At 42.2% G+C, this 18,964-nt stretch overlaps 2 protein-coding genes across 5 annotated transcripts in view; one reads left to right on the top strand and one right to left on the bottom strand.

The window, feature by feature from the left end:
- Window positions 1–6,410, top strand: part of LOC149352732 (uncharacterized) — a 147,240-nt gene extending 140,830 nt beyond the window's left edge. For 2 of the 3 annotated variants that reach the window (XM_089581944.1, XM_089581946.1), the window contains 3 exons: window positions 644–667; window positions 2,649–2,900; window positions 4,321–6,410. In XM_089581944.1, the coding sequence (XP_089438070.1) occupies window positions 644–667; window positions 2,649–2,900; window positions 4,321–5,495 (1,451 nt within the window). In that variant the 3' untranslated portion in view covers window positions 5,496–6,410. The remainder of the gene's footprint in view (window positions 1–643; window positions 668–2,648; window positions 2,901–4,320) is intronic. The other variant, XM_089581945.1, reaches the window with a different exon arrangement.
- Window positions 6,405–18,964, bottom strand: part of LOC149352731 (pyruvate dehydrogenase phosphatase regulatory subunit, mitochondrial) — a 78,308-nt gene continuing 65,748 nt past the window's right edge. For both annotated transcript variants that reach the window (XM_089581947.1, XM_089581948.1), the window contains 2 exons: window positions 14,447–14,641; window positions 6,405–10,228 (listed from right to left, as the gene is read on the bottom strand). In XM_089581947.1, the coding sequence (XP_089438073.1) occupies window positions 10,037–10,228; window positions 14,447–14,641 (387 nt within the window). In that variant the 3' untranslated portion in view covers window positions 6,405–10,036. The remainder of the gene's footprint in view (window positions 10,229–14,446; window positions 14,642–18,964) is intronic.

Below are 18,964 nucleotides of genomic sequence, written 5' to 3'. Positions count from 1 at the left end.
AAGTTGTTAGTTCAGCACTCCGTCCTGTCATCCTCCTTGTTCTTGTGCTCCGTTCATTCTCGCGCTGTGTCCTGCAAACATGGAAACAAACCAACTCGCCCAACAGCAAGTGTTGCTTAAAAAATATGGAAAGACACTCGTGGGCACAGATGAAGCAGTATATACCCCTAAGATTAGTGTTCAAACAGCAAAGTCTCGCTATCAACTATAAGACTGACAGAAAGCTAGGAAGGATATACATGCCGGAACTCATCCGTAGATGATGGGTAAGCATTCTGCATGTGCTGCCTGTGTGATGTTTGTAGTGCCAGAGGATCGTTTTACATAAACACAGTCTGTTGACTAAATTGAAGCTTGCATCCACAAACCTAGCAGTAAAGTACTTATACACTTAGTCCCTGTGTGCGATCTTGTTCTTGAAGTTTGAGGTAAAGCCCTGATGCTAGTTAAAAAGGTATATCCCAGTTCCCTGGTTGCACAGGTTTCCAATTTTTGTGTCCACAATCATTAAACCCACATGATAAAAATGCATGCACTGGAACAATTAATATAAGAAATGTGCATAGTGCTAGATAAACCTGCTGGTCCATAATCCTTCTACATTATGTTTTGTACCCTTTCATGTGCATGTTATCAACCACAGCAAGAAACAAATCTTCAGCTGCAGGTCAGCACTGCTGTTCTCATTTCTTTCTTTGTATCCCCTTCGTGCAACTGTGAGGTGACATAAATGTCTAATAAAACTGCACAGTGAACCCCTCGAAAATGAACTCTTTCAAGGCATGTTTCCTGAAAAACTGAACAGTCTCAGCACATCTGTTCAGTTTCTCACAGATGCAATGTTAACCTGAGCCATTCAACTAGTACACCTTGGTTAACATGGACTCCAGCAGTGCCATATTAACTACCCTGCAAAAGCAAAAGAAAGACCAGTAAATTTTATTGACTGTGTAGGTCTATGCAAGGAACAAAGTGGAACAACACTAAAGGAAAGTCAAGGGCATAACCGAGCAAGTTAGTGCATGCACGCATTCTAGCCTGCAAGAGCAATGGTGAATTTCAGCTGGCCTTACATGTGACATGCAGTTAGGTGCATTCTGCTTTTCAAGCTTAACAACGAATTTTTCAGAAATATGAGGGCTGTAAGCATCTTTCACAATGGGCAGGTCTCCTATGAGTTGGGGTTGGACTTTTAGGTTTCTATTCTATGGATATTCGGCGGGCTTTTTTTGTTTTCATTTTGCAGGACAGTTTTTTTTTTTTCGCAAACATTATTTCCTGTGAATTAACTACCAGTATTTTTTCGGTGATATTAATGTTGTATTCCTGTGTGGTCAAAAGTTGCTTAGGCTCTAGCAGTGCGAGATTACCTCACGTGATGCAAAAGCAAAAAAAGGCCAATAAATTTCAGTGACTGTGTAGGTCTATGCAAGCAATAAAGTGAAACAACACTAAAGGAAAGTCAGGGGCATAACTGAGCAAGTTAGTGCATGCAAGCATTCTAGTCTGGCAAGAACAATGGTGAATTGCAGCTGGCCTTGCATATGACATGTGGTTAGGTACATTCTGCTCTTCTTTCAATTTACCAGTTATTAAAACACAAATTGTTGTTAATTACTCGTAAAGCTGTGCTTGAAGAAGGAAATGTTATTGCCAAAAAAAAAGTAACAGAAAATGAATGATGGAATTGTCAGACAGAAACCGCATGTGGATTGCCACGTTATTACTCGGCTGTTGCTTAGGTTGAACGAGAGGGCAGGGTATCACTTAGTGTGCGTGTTGAAAACAGCGATGCAATTGCCGCTTAACCATCGCAGTAGCCAGAACATCACACTTTTTTTAGCTATTTAATGATGCTTATGCATGGTTCTGGGTGTACCTGCCTAACCAAGTAACTGCCCTTAGCGGGTGACAACAGCGAACAGCGCTACGCTATCAGGCAATGTTCGTTGACGATGTGGAGCCTCCCAGTCTCCAGAGGCCTATAAAGTAGTGGAGCAATGCCTCATAAACACACAACTGCGCTTCTTAATCCAGTGGTACACCATCTTACTACTCCCCTGGCTCCTGCACTCTGTTAATTTTCTCCTTTTATTGAGTGGAACTCCTACTCAATAGCCAGCTAGCTGCGGCATGCATGTCGAAGGTACTGATTTTTATTGAATTTTGAAAATTGAATACCGCATACTTTTCTTATTTTTACACCTGTTTACACCAAAAAGTCTAACCCATATATACCTATGAGACGTAAGAGTAGTTGTAATTCAGAAAAGGATAAAACCCACAATGAAATTATTGACTGAAGGTGTTGCGTGTAAAATTTCTGAAAATATTCCTTGAAGTGCTTTCTATGTTTTTCTTTGAAAACTCCTTTTCATTTCAGCTTGTTTCATTCCTCATTTACTCTTGGTGCCCATATGCTCTCATAAAACTGGATATTTCAGCTTCTCCTGTTGAGTTGAACTTCTGATGAGCTGAACAGATCTACTACGTCCCATCATCACTTGTATTCAGGTGTAGTGTAATGCACAGTCACCAGAAACTGCAACAGTGTGCGCAGTGATTGTATGGCTCTCAAGAAGCGTTGTGGCCAGTGCTGTAGCATGCATAGCACTCAGGTTTCGTTTGTGTGTGCTTTTTGACAACAGCGGTTCCTGGCTCGGGAGGCCACCTACCACCGAGGGACAGCAACTGGTGGCGCAGCCTTACCCCCAACTACTACTTTCCCAAGCAAGAAAGCTCGGCTGCTGCTGGAACCAACACACTCATCCTAATCACCAGCCTTGCGGGGCTAGGCATGTTTGTTCTCACCACAGTCATGATCTTGGTCAAGCTGCACAAACAGCGCAGGCTCGAAGTGGTGGGCAGGGATGCCTTGCGAACCATCAGTGCAGATGTTGGTAGGTTTGCCTTCCTACTTCACAGTCAGTGGTAGCATGAAGAGGTACTGTCTTTGCCAAAAGTAACCAGGCTGCATGATTTGCTTCTCAGTCACATAGTGGAGCAGTTATGCCACCCATCAAGCTCAAAGTCTTTGTAAGGTAAGAAGAAGCCTTGTCCTTACCTTCAAAGGCCTTTTGGTTTTTATTGAAGCCTTTAGGGCCTTCACTACGAGTGAGAAGTAAACCATGTAACCTGGCTACTTTTGGCAAAGATGGTACATTTGGAATATTGCTTGACTGAAAACTTGTTTAGTCTACTTGGTTGCATCTACAAATGCTGCACTGGAGGGCGAGTTCATGGACACTGTGTCATGAACTGTAGTTACGAGTAATGATAACGTGTAAGTGATAAATGCACAATACATAAATTAGTAGCAGCGCCATCTCATACTGTGTGTTAGAAGCTGGCAACTCTCTTGCTTTTGATCCTGGTATTATGCATGTTCTCAGTATTATGGTGCTCCTTGTGAGAAGCTGTGTTAAGGGGTCTGTTTGTGCTGGGAGAAAGATTTATTCAAGTGCTAACAATATGTACAGGCTGCTTGTGCATGTGGCACATCCAGTGTTGTCCATCATTGATGTTGCCTAATCCTTCATTTGCCAGACGGACACACTTGGTTTGTGCTTTTCAGTCTGATTTGCTTCATCACTTTCCTTTTCATAACTGGGTCTATAATGGTTGAGTTTGGGGAACCCACAGACCTAAAATCCAGCAGAAACCGAACTCAGGCGGTTGACAAAGCTCATTCGAAGCTGGCTCATGCGAAGCTGGAGACATTGAACAGTTACTGGGGTTCTAGGGGCAATATCACAGGTGACTCAATAAGGCAGATGACGGAGTAAGCAATTCAAAAGGCTTTACATACTTTTAGTCCTTTTAAACTGCACTAATTTCATTGCCACAGCTACCACCACCATTCCATTTTGCAAGTCCTACTATAGTTCATTCACTGTAGAGGATGTCTAATAAGCATGTAATATGTTTTTAGAAAGAAGCCAATAGTTTTTGAGGCCACAGCAGGTGTAGGGGAATGTTACTTTTTTATGTTGTCCCTGTGCATTCTTGCATTTGTCAGACTATGTACAATGTGATTTGAATTTGTGATGCACTTACACTACAGCAAATTCGATCAGGAAATCCACCTCGCAACTGCAACTGCTGTATAACAAGCAGTGTAAACTAACTATAACAGTAACAAAAAGCAGCAAAACACACAGGACAAAGAAAGAAAGCAGCAAAAACAAGCGCATACTGAGCTTATGATAAGCTATGCTTTCTGCCTGCTGCACAGCTTTTACACAACTGATATGGAAATTTGATATCCCTCTACTGTGACCTTGAGAAGGAGAAGTAATGCTCAGCTCACAATCTTTTCAGACAGTGACGCAGGCTCTGTTGGTCAAGGGAGGCCCCCTTTTGGCCTCAATGAGCCTCCTCTTTATGATCCTCCACCGTCCTATGAAGATGTGATCAAATTCTACATGCCACCCCCTCCAGCCTACAGTGCAATTGTCGAAGCTCGCTCTGCAGCGCCTGTCAGCTCAAACCCCAATCCCAGCCACCACAGTGCAAGCGCAAGTGCCCCCTCTCATCGCCTGGGAAGGGGAATTGAGAATGCAGCCTACGTACCAGATGAATTGCAATGCCCCTCCCGCCAGGGGGCCTCGAGTGACCGACGACGGTCATCGTCCTCATCCAAGGCAACCCACCTGCTCAGAGTGATCCTGCCCCCTGTGACCGTCTTTGAGCGAGCTCCCCAGCGCAGGCACAAGTCGACATCTGTCGATCCTAAGCAGTTGGGCTTGCGTTGCGAGCCTTCTAGTCGTGGCCAGCCGTCCCGCCACCGGCACGGCGCGGTTCCAGCAGGACACAGCAGCAACAGCAGCAGCGGCAGCAGCAGCCTGCTTGCAAGCAGTGGCCTTGTGCACACTCTTCTTGATCGGCGCGCACCTACAACTAGTGCCGAGTCTAATTGCAGTCACTCTAGTCCAGCAAGGGATCAGGCAAGTCCCAAGTCTCTGTCTCAGGCACGCTGCCAGTGTGCAGGGGCATGCTCCTGTGCGACTCCTTCACGAACAAAGGTTCGCTGCATGCTGCACACTGCAGCCAAGTATCGACACCTCAATCATGGCAGTGGTAACATCTCAGCCTCGGGCCTGGAGTCAAGTGAACGGTCACCCGAAAAAGTGACTGCGAAAAAGGTCTCCGCACAGCCCTGCAGTGATGCACTGATGCCAGAACCCAGTGCTAAAGCTTGGGTGGAACCCCTGCTTGAATCCATAAAGCCAGCCCAGTCACGTGGCCCAAGACGCCCTACTTTCACCAGTTCAGCTTCCGAAAACCCAAGCACCGACTTGCAAGCAACCGAAATGACCGTCACAAAGGACACGCAGCCACTGCTAAGGAGAACTTCATCACTGCCCGAGCTGGCAGCTGTGTTGCCAGCACGCTTGAGAGTGATGCCAATACCAGCCCCTGGGCCGAACTCTGCTGCTGCACCGTGTGACCAAGTGGACTCGCCAAAGATGATTATGGAGTCAACCCAGCAGTAAGTGGGCACTGTAACATAAAGGTTAAAAAAAAAAAGGAAGTGTTCCTATGTTAAAACACAATGTGTGTGCATGTGTGTATGTACCACCCCGATGCTTTTCTGCCCTTGTATGGATGTTAGCTCCAAATCTATAAACGCAAGCACAGCTAGAGCCCTCACTGCAAAATTGCTGCATTGACTTGCTGTCATTGTAACTAACAAGACCCCATAAGAAAACCGATATGAATGTTTGCCTGTTCCAGTTTAGGTGTATTGACAAGAATAATATGGTGTCCCTGTCGAGACATGTTTAGGCTAGAATGTTAAATAATGACTTCAGCATAATCCTCTCATTCCCATATCTAGTACTGTGAAATTGGGATCTCCTAGTATTCAGCATCACTGGCATAAATAATCATTAAAAGAAACTGTAAATTAACATTTCTTGGCATTTACCTCGGGAGATAGATATGTCTGCATAGCAGGTCCCCTCTCCTTCATTGTAAAGAGCTTAGTACATTAGTACGTGTTGTAGCTTACCTCAGACAAAATGTAGCAGCACATATTTTCAGAAGCAGTTTTAGCTCTACACCATAGTCTCTTCAGCCTATACAAAAACAAAACGGTGTACCATGCTTATTGCCTCCCTCTTCTATTTTTCTGACAGTATTAAGTCAGTGTAAGAATAAGTAACATGTCAGGAACAATTTATTTGGGTAATGACAAGTTCATTTAAAACTGAAAGTAAAACAGACTGTTTTGAAATATTCTCAGACACATCAGTTTTTTTCTTCTTCCATTTAGTGTGTAAGTGTACTTGAAAAGAAACTGAAACTACACAACAGTTTAAATAAATAGGTTTACCTTTTTGTGTTATTTAATACTGTGCTAAGACAGAACCATGCACCATAAACCAATAAAAACAGCATCATACCAATATGTCAGAGTCATTTATTCACCTTTTGCCCAAATTACCATTCGAAGACACAAGCACTTGAGATCCAAGTTCACATGTTGGTTTCCTTCCACAGCTGACTGAGCACGTAATGCTGCATACCTCACAATTGAAGTAAAAACAATTTGCAAATTTTTGATGTGTTGATCACTAGCATGCATTAAACTGCTGTGGAATCAGCTTGTGAATGTTGCATGTTTCCACAATTTCTACAGCACACCGCTCTCACAAATTGCTGTAAAAAAAAAAAGATTCAGTGTGGAAAATCTTCACACGCTTTGTAAGTCTTTGTAAGTCAAAAGTTGTGAAAAAATTGTTTCAGCTTCCAAAAACAGCACTCTAGTTTGCACATTTTGATGCATTTTAGTTGTGGTCTTGTGTTCACCAGGTATTGCTCTTACAAACTCACTGTGTGTGCACAAGAAAAACTGTAACTCACAGCTACTTTCATCCAAAAGACATGAGTATGAAGAATCATAGTCAAGTTACATTTCCCAGAATTAGTTTAAAATATCCTAAATAAACAGTTACAGAATGCTAAATTTATGCAGTAAATATAAGAAAGCTTGTTATAATTGCTGTGAATACTTTTCTCACATTTTAACATTATGTAAGGGTCTCATGAACACTACCAATTTTAGTATACACTTCACATGTTTATTAAACCTAATATTTCAAACTGCAAAAATGCTGAAACTACACAGCAGATAGCTTTGCATGCATACAAGACAAAGCTGCCTCCACATCTTGCTCATTATGGTCCTGTACTCTTCTGCAAAAGGTGAGACCAAACAGCTATCAACGCAAAAGAAAAGAATAACTTGACTAAGAACAAAGCACGTCAGAAAGCAAGAAAAAAAAAAAGTAAGTTTGTTTCCTTAGTCATCACTACAGACTAGATCTCCAGGCAGCAAAAAGGTGTACTGGGCACCAGAGCAATTTATAGGCCACTTATCCTACTGTGTAAAAAGTGTACCAGCGACAGGCATGATGGTACTGCTATGCAATCATTCCTTTAAGGGGAGATGAGGGTCTTAAAACTTTTTTATTTATGGCTATAATATTTTGCACACAGATGCATTTTTCTCTTCTGATTCGAAATATGCAAACATAATTGAGCTGGTGGTCTTAAATCTTACAAAGTTTAGAATGTAATTAGGTAATTTCTTATGCAGCTTTAATTAATAGACCTTCTCATTGCAATTTTTTGCTTTTAATTGCATGAATTGATAGCCAGAGAGTTGCCGTACCCGGTGACATCCTTCGTTTTTCTCTAAAGGCATTTCATCCTGATATACTAGGTCGAGAGTAAAAGGTCGCAGTATTTGACACTGCTACTCGTTAAGCTAATTGTAAATTGCTATTTATACATGGCTTAAACAAAAAAGTAAGAATGTCATCGGGTATGGGAATTCTCTGGTTATCAATTCATGTAATTAAAAGCAAGAAAATGCAATGAGGAAGTTCATTAAAGCTGCATAAGAAATTACCTAATCACACTCTAGAATTTAAGATAACTTTTGATCTAAGACCACCAGCTCAATTATGATTACAATTTTGGAATCAGAAGAGAAAAACTCGCATCTGTGTGCAAAATTTAATGAGATTCTAGCCACAAATAAAAAGGTTAGATTTAAGACCCTCATCCCCCTTAAAGCGTTCGTGAAGTGAGTGTGGGCCACCAAAGTGGTGTGCAAATGCTATGCCTCTCTACGCACAATGCAGCCTTCCAAGAGAGACAACCTCGGTTAAGTCTATGATGCAGACCAACACCGATCTGTGACGTAAGCAAGATGCAGTGGCGCTGCTATCACCAGCTGCGCTGGCTGGGGGTAACAGCTGGGGTGACATCCCATAAGAATATATGTAAACGGCAGTTTTTTGATTTCACAATGCCACCTATGATGCCATCCCTTTGTGGACAAAAGCAGCGTGTGTCCTAGAACAAAATGTGCAAGTATGAAATGTCATTGCAAAGGCAATGTATTTTTAAAACATCATGGTAGACTACCTGGTGGGGCTACCAGGCGAGACTGCAGCTTATAGAAACATATGCTAGGAAAGCTTGCTAAACTATTCTAAAGTAATTTCACAGAGCACCTATAAAGGTGGCTACTTGCTAACAACCACTGACAAGTACTTTTAAGGACAACATCAAAAAGTATGCAGTCATTTCGAAGCTTACATCTTTTTAATTAAAAACGCCGCAATAAATTTGTGTTGTGATGGTGGACATAGCTCCAACAGGCGCTCAATACACCGGGTGTCTCTTTGAATCACACAAGCTTCTCGTGGAGATCGACATGCCTCATGTGCTACAACATCTGCTCATTAAGAATCATTCGAACATGAAGAGCAGTTCTCAAACGGCATAAGGGAATTAAAGCGAATTGCACACCTTAAGAGGTATTCATGCCGGCAATGGAATCTTTCTCTAATGAAGGGTGACTGTGCACACATCACGCCTTTGAGATGCCGTGCGGTGACGCAGCTCCCAGTTCTCCTCCAGCAACCGCCGCTGACGAAGGGGGAGGGAGGGCCATTCGTTCGGCTGGTAGGTTCAGGCCCTGTCTCGGCGGGAGATGTGGCGGTGCTTCGCCTTCAGTGGCATGTGTAGGGTGCAGTCCGCTGCCATCTTTTTGCGTTTGCTTCCTCTCTTTGAGTTTCTCTTATCTCCCTTCCTTCTGTGCGTCTGCTCTGTTTTTGCCCTCGTCTTTTTTTTTTGCCTCTGTTGTCACAAGACCAGCACAGCCCCACTCCTCCAACACCCTGGAGTATTGGTTTGGTTTGGTTTATGGGGTTTAACGTCCCAAAGCAACTAAGGCTATGAGAGACGCCGTAGTGGAGGGCTCCGGAAATTTCGACCACCTGGGGTTCTTTAACGTGCACTGACAACGCACAGTACACGGGCCTCTAGAATTTCTCCTCCAAAGAAATTCTAGCCGCCGCGGCCGGGATCGAACCCGCGTCTTTCGGGTTAGCAGCCGAGCACCATAACCGCTTAGCCACCGCGGCGGCCCTGGAGTATTGCTTTGACCTCTTTTTTCTTCTTCGACTCTTCCCATTCTTCCTTCGCAGCCCATCCGCTTTGCTTGTCCCTATCGGTGGCTCCCCGCTGCCCGTGCAAACTGAGACTGAGAGCTGACACAAACTTTGGCTGTTCGGTGACATCGTGCACCTCCACTCCACATCCATCTGACCAGGATACCCCATCTGAATACCACTTTAGCAGATGATGGTGCAGATGATACCCCCAGCAAGCTACGGTACGCTTCTACGCTCGCGAGTGCCCTCTATGTTTATAAACACGGTGTTGGTCTATATGGTGGTATGATCGAATGCAATGGAAAAAAATATGCATTTGTCTAATGTCTACTGTCTAGTCGTCACACTAAGCACAGTTTATTATATTAACATAATAAATAAATAGCATAATTTAAGTCAATAAAATGCTGCCTAAAACTGATGCAGTGTATCGTACTGCAGCATCACACATGTTGAACTATTCAGCATAGGCTCTTCGCAGTTGCAGAGCTGATTTTTTTTCAGTCGCCATTTAAACAGTGCAGCACAATTAGAGACACAGCTGACCACTTGTACAGAGACATTCATCTTGTTGCTAGGTAGAGCCGGTCGGGGGTGGTGACCTGGTAAGCCAATGATGGTGAGTGTATGTTGGCTCGAGCTGCAAACTTGTGACCCGCAATATCAACATAAAACTCATTCTTCAAGATAAAGTCATTTGTGAGGACTTGCGGTACACCGTTTTCATCCTTGTTCTCCACAAAGCCCAGGCAGACCTGCAAGATCAACAACTACTTTAGGGATTCAAGTAGCACAAAATGCGTGCCATAAAATGAGGAAGGCACAGCGTCGCTGTCCTACCATAAGTCTGCAACAAGCTCATACCAGTCAGATTTCTTGTACGCATGCCTAGGCTTAGAGATATAAAAATGCATATACATTAGAAAGGTGAGTGCCTATTTACACATATTTCAGTTTGTCAGAAATCATGTAAAAGTGTGACTGACAAGCCTGAGGTAAATACAACTAAAAAGTGCAGACTGTTAAGAAAAATTTGTGATGTTCACCTAACCAAGATAACAAACATTAAGTCTAAGAAGGTTGTCAAAAGAAACAAAAGATTTCGTAATTTAATGCTACATTTGGTTAATGTTCCTCCTCTTCACCAGTTCCATGCACACAAACTGTTTTCCACAACAGCAAAAATTTTGACAGAGTGAAAAAAAAAAAAAGCTCCAATAATGCTCGTACCACATTGTTCACTTACAGCATAGGAATGGCCTTGTATGAGCTCCAACACAGCATATAAAATTTTTGCATTTTTGCTACCACAGACAGAAATTCAACCTGTCACCTTTGCATAATTAAGAACGTCACCCTCCACGAAAGCCTTGTTTTTAAAAAAGGGCAAGGGAATTGTCATACTTCTCCCACAATTTCTACGAGTAATGCAACAGCAGAAAATACCTTACATGACCTGCAGAAAATGTGGCAACTGACTATCGTAGAGACTAATGAAAGGCATTGTATAAGTTTCTCCAATATGAAAGGGAGCAACCAGTTTGCACAAAAATACAAATTTTCTGGTTACTTCTCTACTAAAGCTGGATATGACTTTTGGATAATATACACCAAGAGGAAAACTAGTTCGAAAACAGGAAAAAGTGTGCTTGTCACATATAGTTATTAAGTAATCACTAATTGCATCTTCAAACTTTGTTCCCTTTCATATTGGAAGGACCTGTATTTTGTATGGCTGACTAAAAAGTTAACAACACCGACATGATACCACGACAAGAAAAGAAAGAATAGTAGCTCCAAGCTTGAGCTTCATGATAGAAAACCACAAAAAAATAGAAAGGAAAGCCTCTTAGTGCAACATAGCATGAGGAATTAATAAATTTAAGAGTGATAACATGTCTTTTTCATTAGAATATGCTGTATTCTATCAATACAGCCCACTTTCAATTTGCTCTGTGTCCCTTTAACAAAGGCAGCAAAAATGTATGCCTGCAGCATTTCAAGATGCATTCAATAGCCAGCTGATGAATACAAAACAGAACAAAGGCAGCAAAAATGTATGCCTGCAGTATTTCAAGATGCATTCAATAGCCAGCCGATGAACACAAAACAGAACAAACTATCATAGCAGAACAAACTGTTAGCGCCATGTCATTTCAAGTTATGCTCCGTTCACTTATTCATGCAGCTAATGTCCACACTCATTACCTGACACCACACAACTTGACTTGGTGCAACTACTAGAGCCACTGCTAAAGTTATGGCTGTGGAGCAGAAGAGAAAAGTTCACTGCTTTCCACTAAGTCAACTACATTCTAATTTGCAAATGTTCTTTGGCCAGCATTCCCATCATTTGAATGACACTCTTTGCAAAGATAATGGCCCCATAATGCTGTCACTGTGAGGGGAAACAAATTTTCTGATGTCTTGCCACCCATAAATTTTGACACAATGGAGCTATTGCATAAGATGTGTCCTCATATATTTGTTTTACCCCTTACTGCTCACATACCAACTTCTGAAATATTAGACAATTTCAAACACCTCTGCTTCATATGCAATGATACTTTAATATAACAAATTTCCATTTACAGCCAAGAACTTTGCCCAGTCATTGACCTTAATGTGTTGAGGTTTCTAGTTTTAGTAGAAAAAAAATATATTCTACGCTCCGAAAACAATGCTCCTGCTAGCATTTCAAAAATTCATATCATTAATTTGATGGACAAGGAACAAAAGTTGCACAAGCTAGCATGCATTCGTGTTCTGGATGTCACATTACAAATCCACGACATGAATTCATGTCTTCAGTTGCCTTTCATCAGCTCACCTGGCGTCTGTAACATGCATTTCTAGATCAAATCACAGTAGATAATACAGCATATTTAAGCAACTGCAGTGCTCTGGATGTAATTGAAAGCAGTTATGAGACAAGGCCATATACAGGGTCTGTTCTGAAAGTAGTAGGACTGGTTTTTTCCTGGGCGAACGGGCAAACGAGAGGCGGTCTGCGCGTGCAGGATCGTTGAAGGGGGATATTGGGAATGCTGGGGAAAATCGGCAGTCGGCTCTCGGCCGTTGAAGAGAGGAGGTCGCTTGTACTGCGAGCCCCTGTCGAAACGTCTCGTCACGCAGAATCGTCGAGCGTTTATTGGATCAGCGATACACGATCACATTTTGAGTAAATCTGGGTAAAACGGGCAAAGAGACTAACAACATGATTAAATAGGCCTACGGTGACGCTTCCACGGGTAGATCAGGTGTTTTTTGAGTGGCACAAGCTTTTACGAGAAGGTAAGGAAAGAGAGGAGGAAGACGACCACTCCAGACGCCCTTCGATCAGCAAGACCAACGAAAATGTGTAGCGAGTGAAACATTTACTTAACAGTGATCGTAGAATGAGTGTCAGAATGATTGCTGATGACTTGAGCATTCCTCAAACCCAAGTTTTTGAGATTGTGACAGAAAACTTAACCATGAGGAAAGCGTGCGCGAAGTTGGTGCCGGGAGTGTTGTCAGAGGAGGAAAAGGCCAACCGGTAGGATTTTCTTCATCATGTGAATGAGGACCCTGATTTTTTGGCCAGCACAAGGCGGCAACGCTGCCTCAGCCCCCCTAGAGCCTCGACTTGGCCCCGCCAGACTTTTTTCTATTCCCGAGAATAAAATTGACGCTCGAGGGGAAACATCACGGATCGGTAGAGGTGGTTCAACAGGCCGTGACGAGAGAGCTAAACAGCATTCCGGTCCAGGCGTTCCTGGAGGCGTACGAAAACTGTAAATCTCATTGGCAGCAGCGTGTAGGTGCGGAAGGGTGCTACCTTGAAAAATTGTAATCGTTTGTACTATTCTCTTGAATAGATTTTGTTTAAAAAAATGAGTCCTACTACTTTCAGAACAGACCATGTAGAACAGTGACAAGGGCTGATAAGTTGGAGAAAAGAAGCCACAAGACTGCTACAGTGCAAGCATGCAGGCTGCCCAATTTATGGTGTGGTGCAGGCTTGGAGGCCATAGAGGGCACTTCTTGTTACTACTATGCTTGCCACCACATGACACAAGCGACGTTAGACGAGACTCTTTAGCTGTGCTGTCGCTGCACTTTGATCACCACCACATCAGCCACAAAAATGAAACACAGCTTTGCTAAGCTGTTGTGAAGCTCATGAAACTCAAGCCTGCTTTAGCTTGAGTTTCCATTCTCATGTTTGCAAGCAAACCCGTGGCCATAAACAAAGGGGAATAAAAACATAGACAGGCTGACTAGAATGAAACACTATACTCTGCACACCATTTCCGGGTTCCACTAACTTTTGCCTGCAAACATTATGTAGACAAATAACAAGAACTGCCTGAGTGGTGGTCCTTTTTCTAGATTTCAGAATGGCTGCTGATGTTTATGTACAACATGCAGAGGTTTCGTACCAACCAAAACTGCAGAGCCTTGCCCAATAATAAAAATATATATATATACAAAACTTTGGCCAGAAGCAAATTTTTACTGTATTTACTCGAATCTAAGTTATAGTTTTTACGAAAACCCTGGATTCAAGATTTACAGGTCTGATTAGATAGCAGGATGCAGTTCCACCAATGCCATCACTGTGCCATCTTTCAGTGGCACATAGTTAAAAATTTAACTATGCAATATTAGTTAACCAGCCTCCTAGTTAGCACATCTTAGCTGCATTCTGATGTACTACACCGCTGACAATGCTATGAAGGAAAAAGCACTCTTCTAGCTGAAAAAGCCGATTTTTAAAAATTGTGTAAAGTCTTAGGTGAAACACCCTGTATACTGAAGTTCAACTGTAACCCAGTTCAACTCAAATGAAAACACACATAGCAAACTGCTCTGGCACATTTTCCAATAAATAAGCACTGGGATCGAAAAATATGCCACCCTTGGTTCATTTCACATCACACTTCAGAAAAAACTAGCATTCCACCAGAAAGTTGGTTAACAAGTCCTACCTGTCCACCAAGCGTAAAGCCATAGCAAGTAGTAGAAGTCATGCCTATGCAGCGGTCCTCAAACAATATAGGCTCTCCACCCCAGGGCCATGGGTCATAGTCAGGATCATGCTCCTTAAGAAGTAGCTGTACATATCGTCGTGTCACACCTGCTTCTTTCTGCTTCAGCAGAGCTTCCTTGCCAAGAAAATCTTTCTATAAACAAGAATAAAAGGAAGTACAGCTACAGAGGTTTAAAAGGAACTTCAACTTAAGGCTTTAACTTAAACATGCCATCATTTTAACCCAAAAGCAGGCCATGTACTGCAAAGAATAAAGGCATGATCCAAAGGCACAATATAAAAAAAAGTGCAGACATACAGAAAGTCTGAAATCTGCACTGCCCCAACCCACAAGCAGAAAAGCATCCTCTTTTCTTGTAATTGCTCTGAGCAAGGTATATATAAACAGCCTTTTCAAGGAAAAAAAGATGTAAACCTTAAGTTAAATAGCAGCGTCTTGCATACTAGTGGCCAAGTAAACCACTTGGTTACAATCAATACCATTGGTTACAATCAATCTGGTTACAATCAAACCGGACCATTGGTTACAATCAATATAAGTGAATTCTGTGAGACACATAGACACAAGAATGTACAAGCAGATAGCACAGACTATTGTTTCCATTCATTTTTTTTTTTGTGAGTCTCACACCGTTCACTTATAAGAACATTTGTGGTGGCTGCCATATTATTTTTTTTGCATGCTAACAATAAATATATATTTTTTCTGCTGCAACAAAACGAGTATCAACACAAGCCTAGAGTTAAATGATAACTGGTAAAAGATCCTCCAGAGAAGAGACAATGCCAGCAATGCAAAACCTGATTTTAAAACAACAGCCCCAGATTTCGATAGCATTCATTCCACTAATATCAAATTTGTTTGTTTATTTCCTTATTTATATTTCTGTGAAGGAAAAAATAAACATTTTGAATAACAACAACCTAATGGGATGGAACCATTTCCATTATTGAACTAAATAAACAGTGGAAGTGACACAAGGCTAAATGATAAATGCGCATGACTTCTTTTTGTTCTTTACAGCTTTGTCCATTTTTATATGGGGTCACCAATGGGAAGAAAAAGTGCACACCCATTGACCAGAAATACTAATATTTAGCATTGACAGTAGGGCCCCTACTTCCTCGTGATTCCGCGAAAAATAGCGAATTTAGGCATTTTTCATGGAATTGTGAGTTAGCAGTTACATTCGCTTTTTTGATGCGATTGTTGTTATGGACACCAGTAGAAATGACAGGAGTTCTGGGGTTGCAATTTAGGAATTCATTAAGTTGCTACCATTTTGTGCTTGCATTTTTTCCAGACATCGAAGTGCAAATGCTGTAGAAATTAACCTTCACGACTTTCAGCTCTCGCTTAAGGTGATAATGGTATTTTTTAAACTTCACTAATTTTGAGGAGTCACAGGGTATAACGAACTGCGCAACCAGTTTTTCTTTAACCTTTATTTTGTGCAGTAGCTCCTCGATTCTTCCTGGCTTTCTAGCTTTCTGTACTGATGTCGTTGAACCAAAAAGCATTTCTCATAAACAAATTTTACTTTATTAACCAGAATGTTGTACGCATCGTTTCTGTCTTTTGAGCGTGTCATGTCATCCTATCTAGCTGTTGACATTTCAGCTCGAAAGTGTTCCAGAGTTATATCTATGTGCTAATAGCTATTGAAAACTGTTGGGATGGCACAATGAATGTTCAAAGCATACATGAAGGCAAATGTTGGACAGTGGTCGCTTATGTCTAATAAAAGTGTGCCAACCTCTGCAAGAGAAATTTCACAATTAGTGGCCATGATATGCAGAAAGACACAGAGCAGGTTGTGCGGGTGCGCGCATTGATAAGGTTTGAAAAATCACAAGCATCAAAGAGGGACATAAGTTCTGTTTGTGGGACAGAGACTTTTTGCATGTCAATGTTCACGTCGCCAGCTAGGACCAGCGACTGTTGATTGGTGGACATGTAATCAAGGAGACTTTCAAGCACATACAGGCACTTTTCGATACTGCCATCTGGGGGACGGTATAATGCAGTGAATACTTCGCAGTCATATTCAACTGTCAGCATTTCATAGTCTGCAGTAGACCAAATAAACTGCTTTACCTCTGTGACTGATCGGGGATTCAGAACTTGGATTTAAACTTTGCCACCTCTTCGGCTAGGTCTATTTAGGGTAAATTGTGTGTAGCCATGTACAACTAAGCAGTTCGCTTCATCATGATACCACGTCTCGGCAAACACTACTACTTCAAAAGAAAATTTAAGAGTCAAAAAGTGCCCGTACTTTGTCATTCTTGTTGTTGACAGGTTGCCAGTTCAAATGAAAAACCCTGAGGCTGTGTTCCTGAGCAAGCCTTAATGCCACTGGAGCAAGCAACTGATATACGTCCATGTTCGAGGGTGGCATTCAATTAAATGAATTACCCAAGTCATTTTGTTCACATCCGCAAGGGTCGAAATTTTTAGCACTTTGCTCCTTTCCAAATATCATGCGTAGATCTGGCCACCACGGACCAAAACAAATTTCCAATTTGCCTCATGTTTCTTGGCGACTGCCTGTGCCGACAAACGTTTGCGATCAGGGCATAAATGTTTATTTATGTACACAGATGCCTTTGTTGTCAATCGAAGTTCATCACGAGACAGGTTCTTTTCGCTTCACATTTTTTGAAGGACAGCATCGCATTTTCTCCACAGGACAAACTAGGCTGCAATGTTAAATACAGATGCGTCTCCATAGGCAGGTACACAATGACATGCGTCAAGGTCAGAGGTCGAGATGTCTTAGTCAATGACATCACCAATTTTCGTCATGATTTCAGCCAGGTTCTCCTCCAGTTCCATGGGTATACCTTTGATTTCTATGTTAGCACATGTCGAATACTTCTCGCACTGCACTATGCGTTCCTCGCGCATTTTAGTCTGCATTGTCAGCCATCCACAGCGTTCTTGTGATGTTATGTTTGTCTCTCGTAGATGCTCATTTTCATCAAGAGCCTTTTTTGAGACCGACTTTCATATCGTCACACTTCTCGTCTATAAATTTTAGGCTGGTCTTGGTCCGTTAGTTCGGAGCAGATGTCTCATTCAAGGGAAACTCTGAAAGCTTTCAAGTCTGCCTTGATTTCATTCTTCAGATCTTCAAACACGCTTGTCAACTCTTTACTAACAGTCGGCATGATTGCATGAGGAATAGATTTCACTCTCACAGTTACAATACACAGATTGCAGCAGTAGCAGCGTGGCAGCTTCGAAATACAGAATAAGTGGTAGCCCACAAGGTTCAAAGCACCAACCTGCAACAGCCAAAGTAGATAGCCGGCTGAGCAGGAGGGGTGGCTCTGCCACTGACGCCACTGCTGCAGCCCACCACCATCCTGTTACCTACATCCCTTGTGATTTCGTCAGGCTATGGCTACCGATCAGAAAATGCCGTTTATCCCAAAAAATGCTGTCTCGATGGACCCTACATTACCCTTAACAACACCAGAAAATTCAAAGGGGCACTGAAGACAAATTTAAGCTGACTTATATCTATTGAATAGGTTACTGCATTATAAAGACAAAGACGCTACTTTCACTGAAAACAGAGCTTTTAACAGCTAGCAAAGGTAAACAATTAAATATGTCACCGTCACCAGCCACTTTCACAAGCAAACTGCGGCGTGCCAACACAATTTTTTGCGTGCAGATCTTTGAAGCTAGGCTACACTGCTATCCATTCCCAAACAACATTACTCCTCTTCGGAGTGCAGGTCGCAATTTTTAAATCCAATTTTCTCAGCAAAAAATGTATCTTTCGCAGCTGGATAAATATCAACATAGCCAGGAAAAGCCACAGAATCAATTCTTCCTAAGGACAGAAGTTGGTTGTCCTCAGTGTCCTTTTAATTATCGCACAGCGTGCAAGATGGCAAGTGGCTGTAATCTGGCGAAAAGTTATGTGACTCACGCTGCCCGTTTGAAGCCCTGCCATTCTCGTGAAACTGACAGACTCAACCCACTGGCTTCGACTGCGCAAGGGGAAAGTGTGACACCCATGAAGAAGGTAGAGCCCAAACCAGCTAAAGACAATAAAAACAACACAGACACAGCACTCACACTTGGACTCGGCAATTACCAAGCTAGCCTCAGGCGCCCTGTACCTAAGATAAATGAGCCCCCCTAGCATGTAACAATATTAACAACAGATAAACATAAATTAACAAATAGAAGAGGCAAATTAATAAAACTTATGAATAATTTAGTTTTGTACACTTGCAGGACAAATACCTTAAACCTGTAGAATCCAAGCCACAAAACTGAGCTGCGTGTTAACCCGTTTTAAACTTCAACTGTTCAAAGCTATCTAATAAGTCATTATCATGTCACCTTCAAGCCATCCTGTATTCCACTGTCTTCAAACTTAACTGACTATCAGAATAAAGTCAACTGGCTAAACCCCACAATATTCACTTATGT

The sequence above is a fragment of the Amblyomma mixtum genome, chromosome 3 (genome assembly GCF_055824585.1).
Source record: "Amblyomma mixtum isolate Tamu chromosome 3, ASM5582458v1, whole genome shotgun sequence".
NCBI lineage: Eukaryota > Metazoa > Arthropoda > Arachnida > Ixodida > Ixodidae > Amblyomma > Amblyomma mixtum.
The sequence above is the reverse complement of the archived record's forward strand: the minus strand, read 5'-3'. Positions and strand labels throughout refer to the sequence as shown.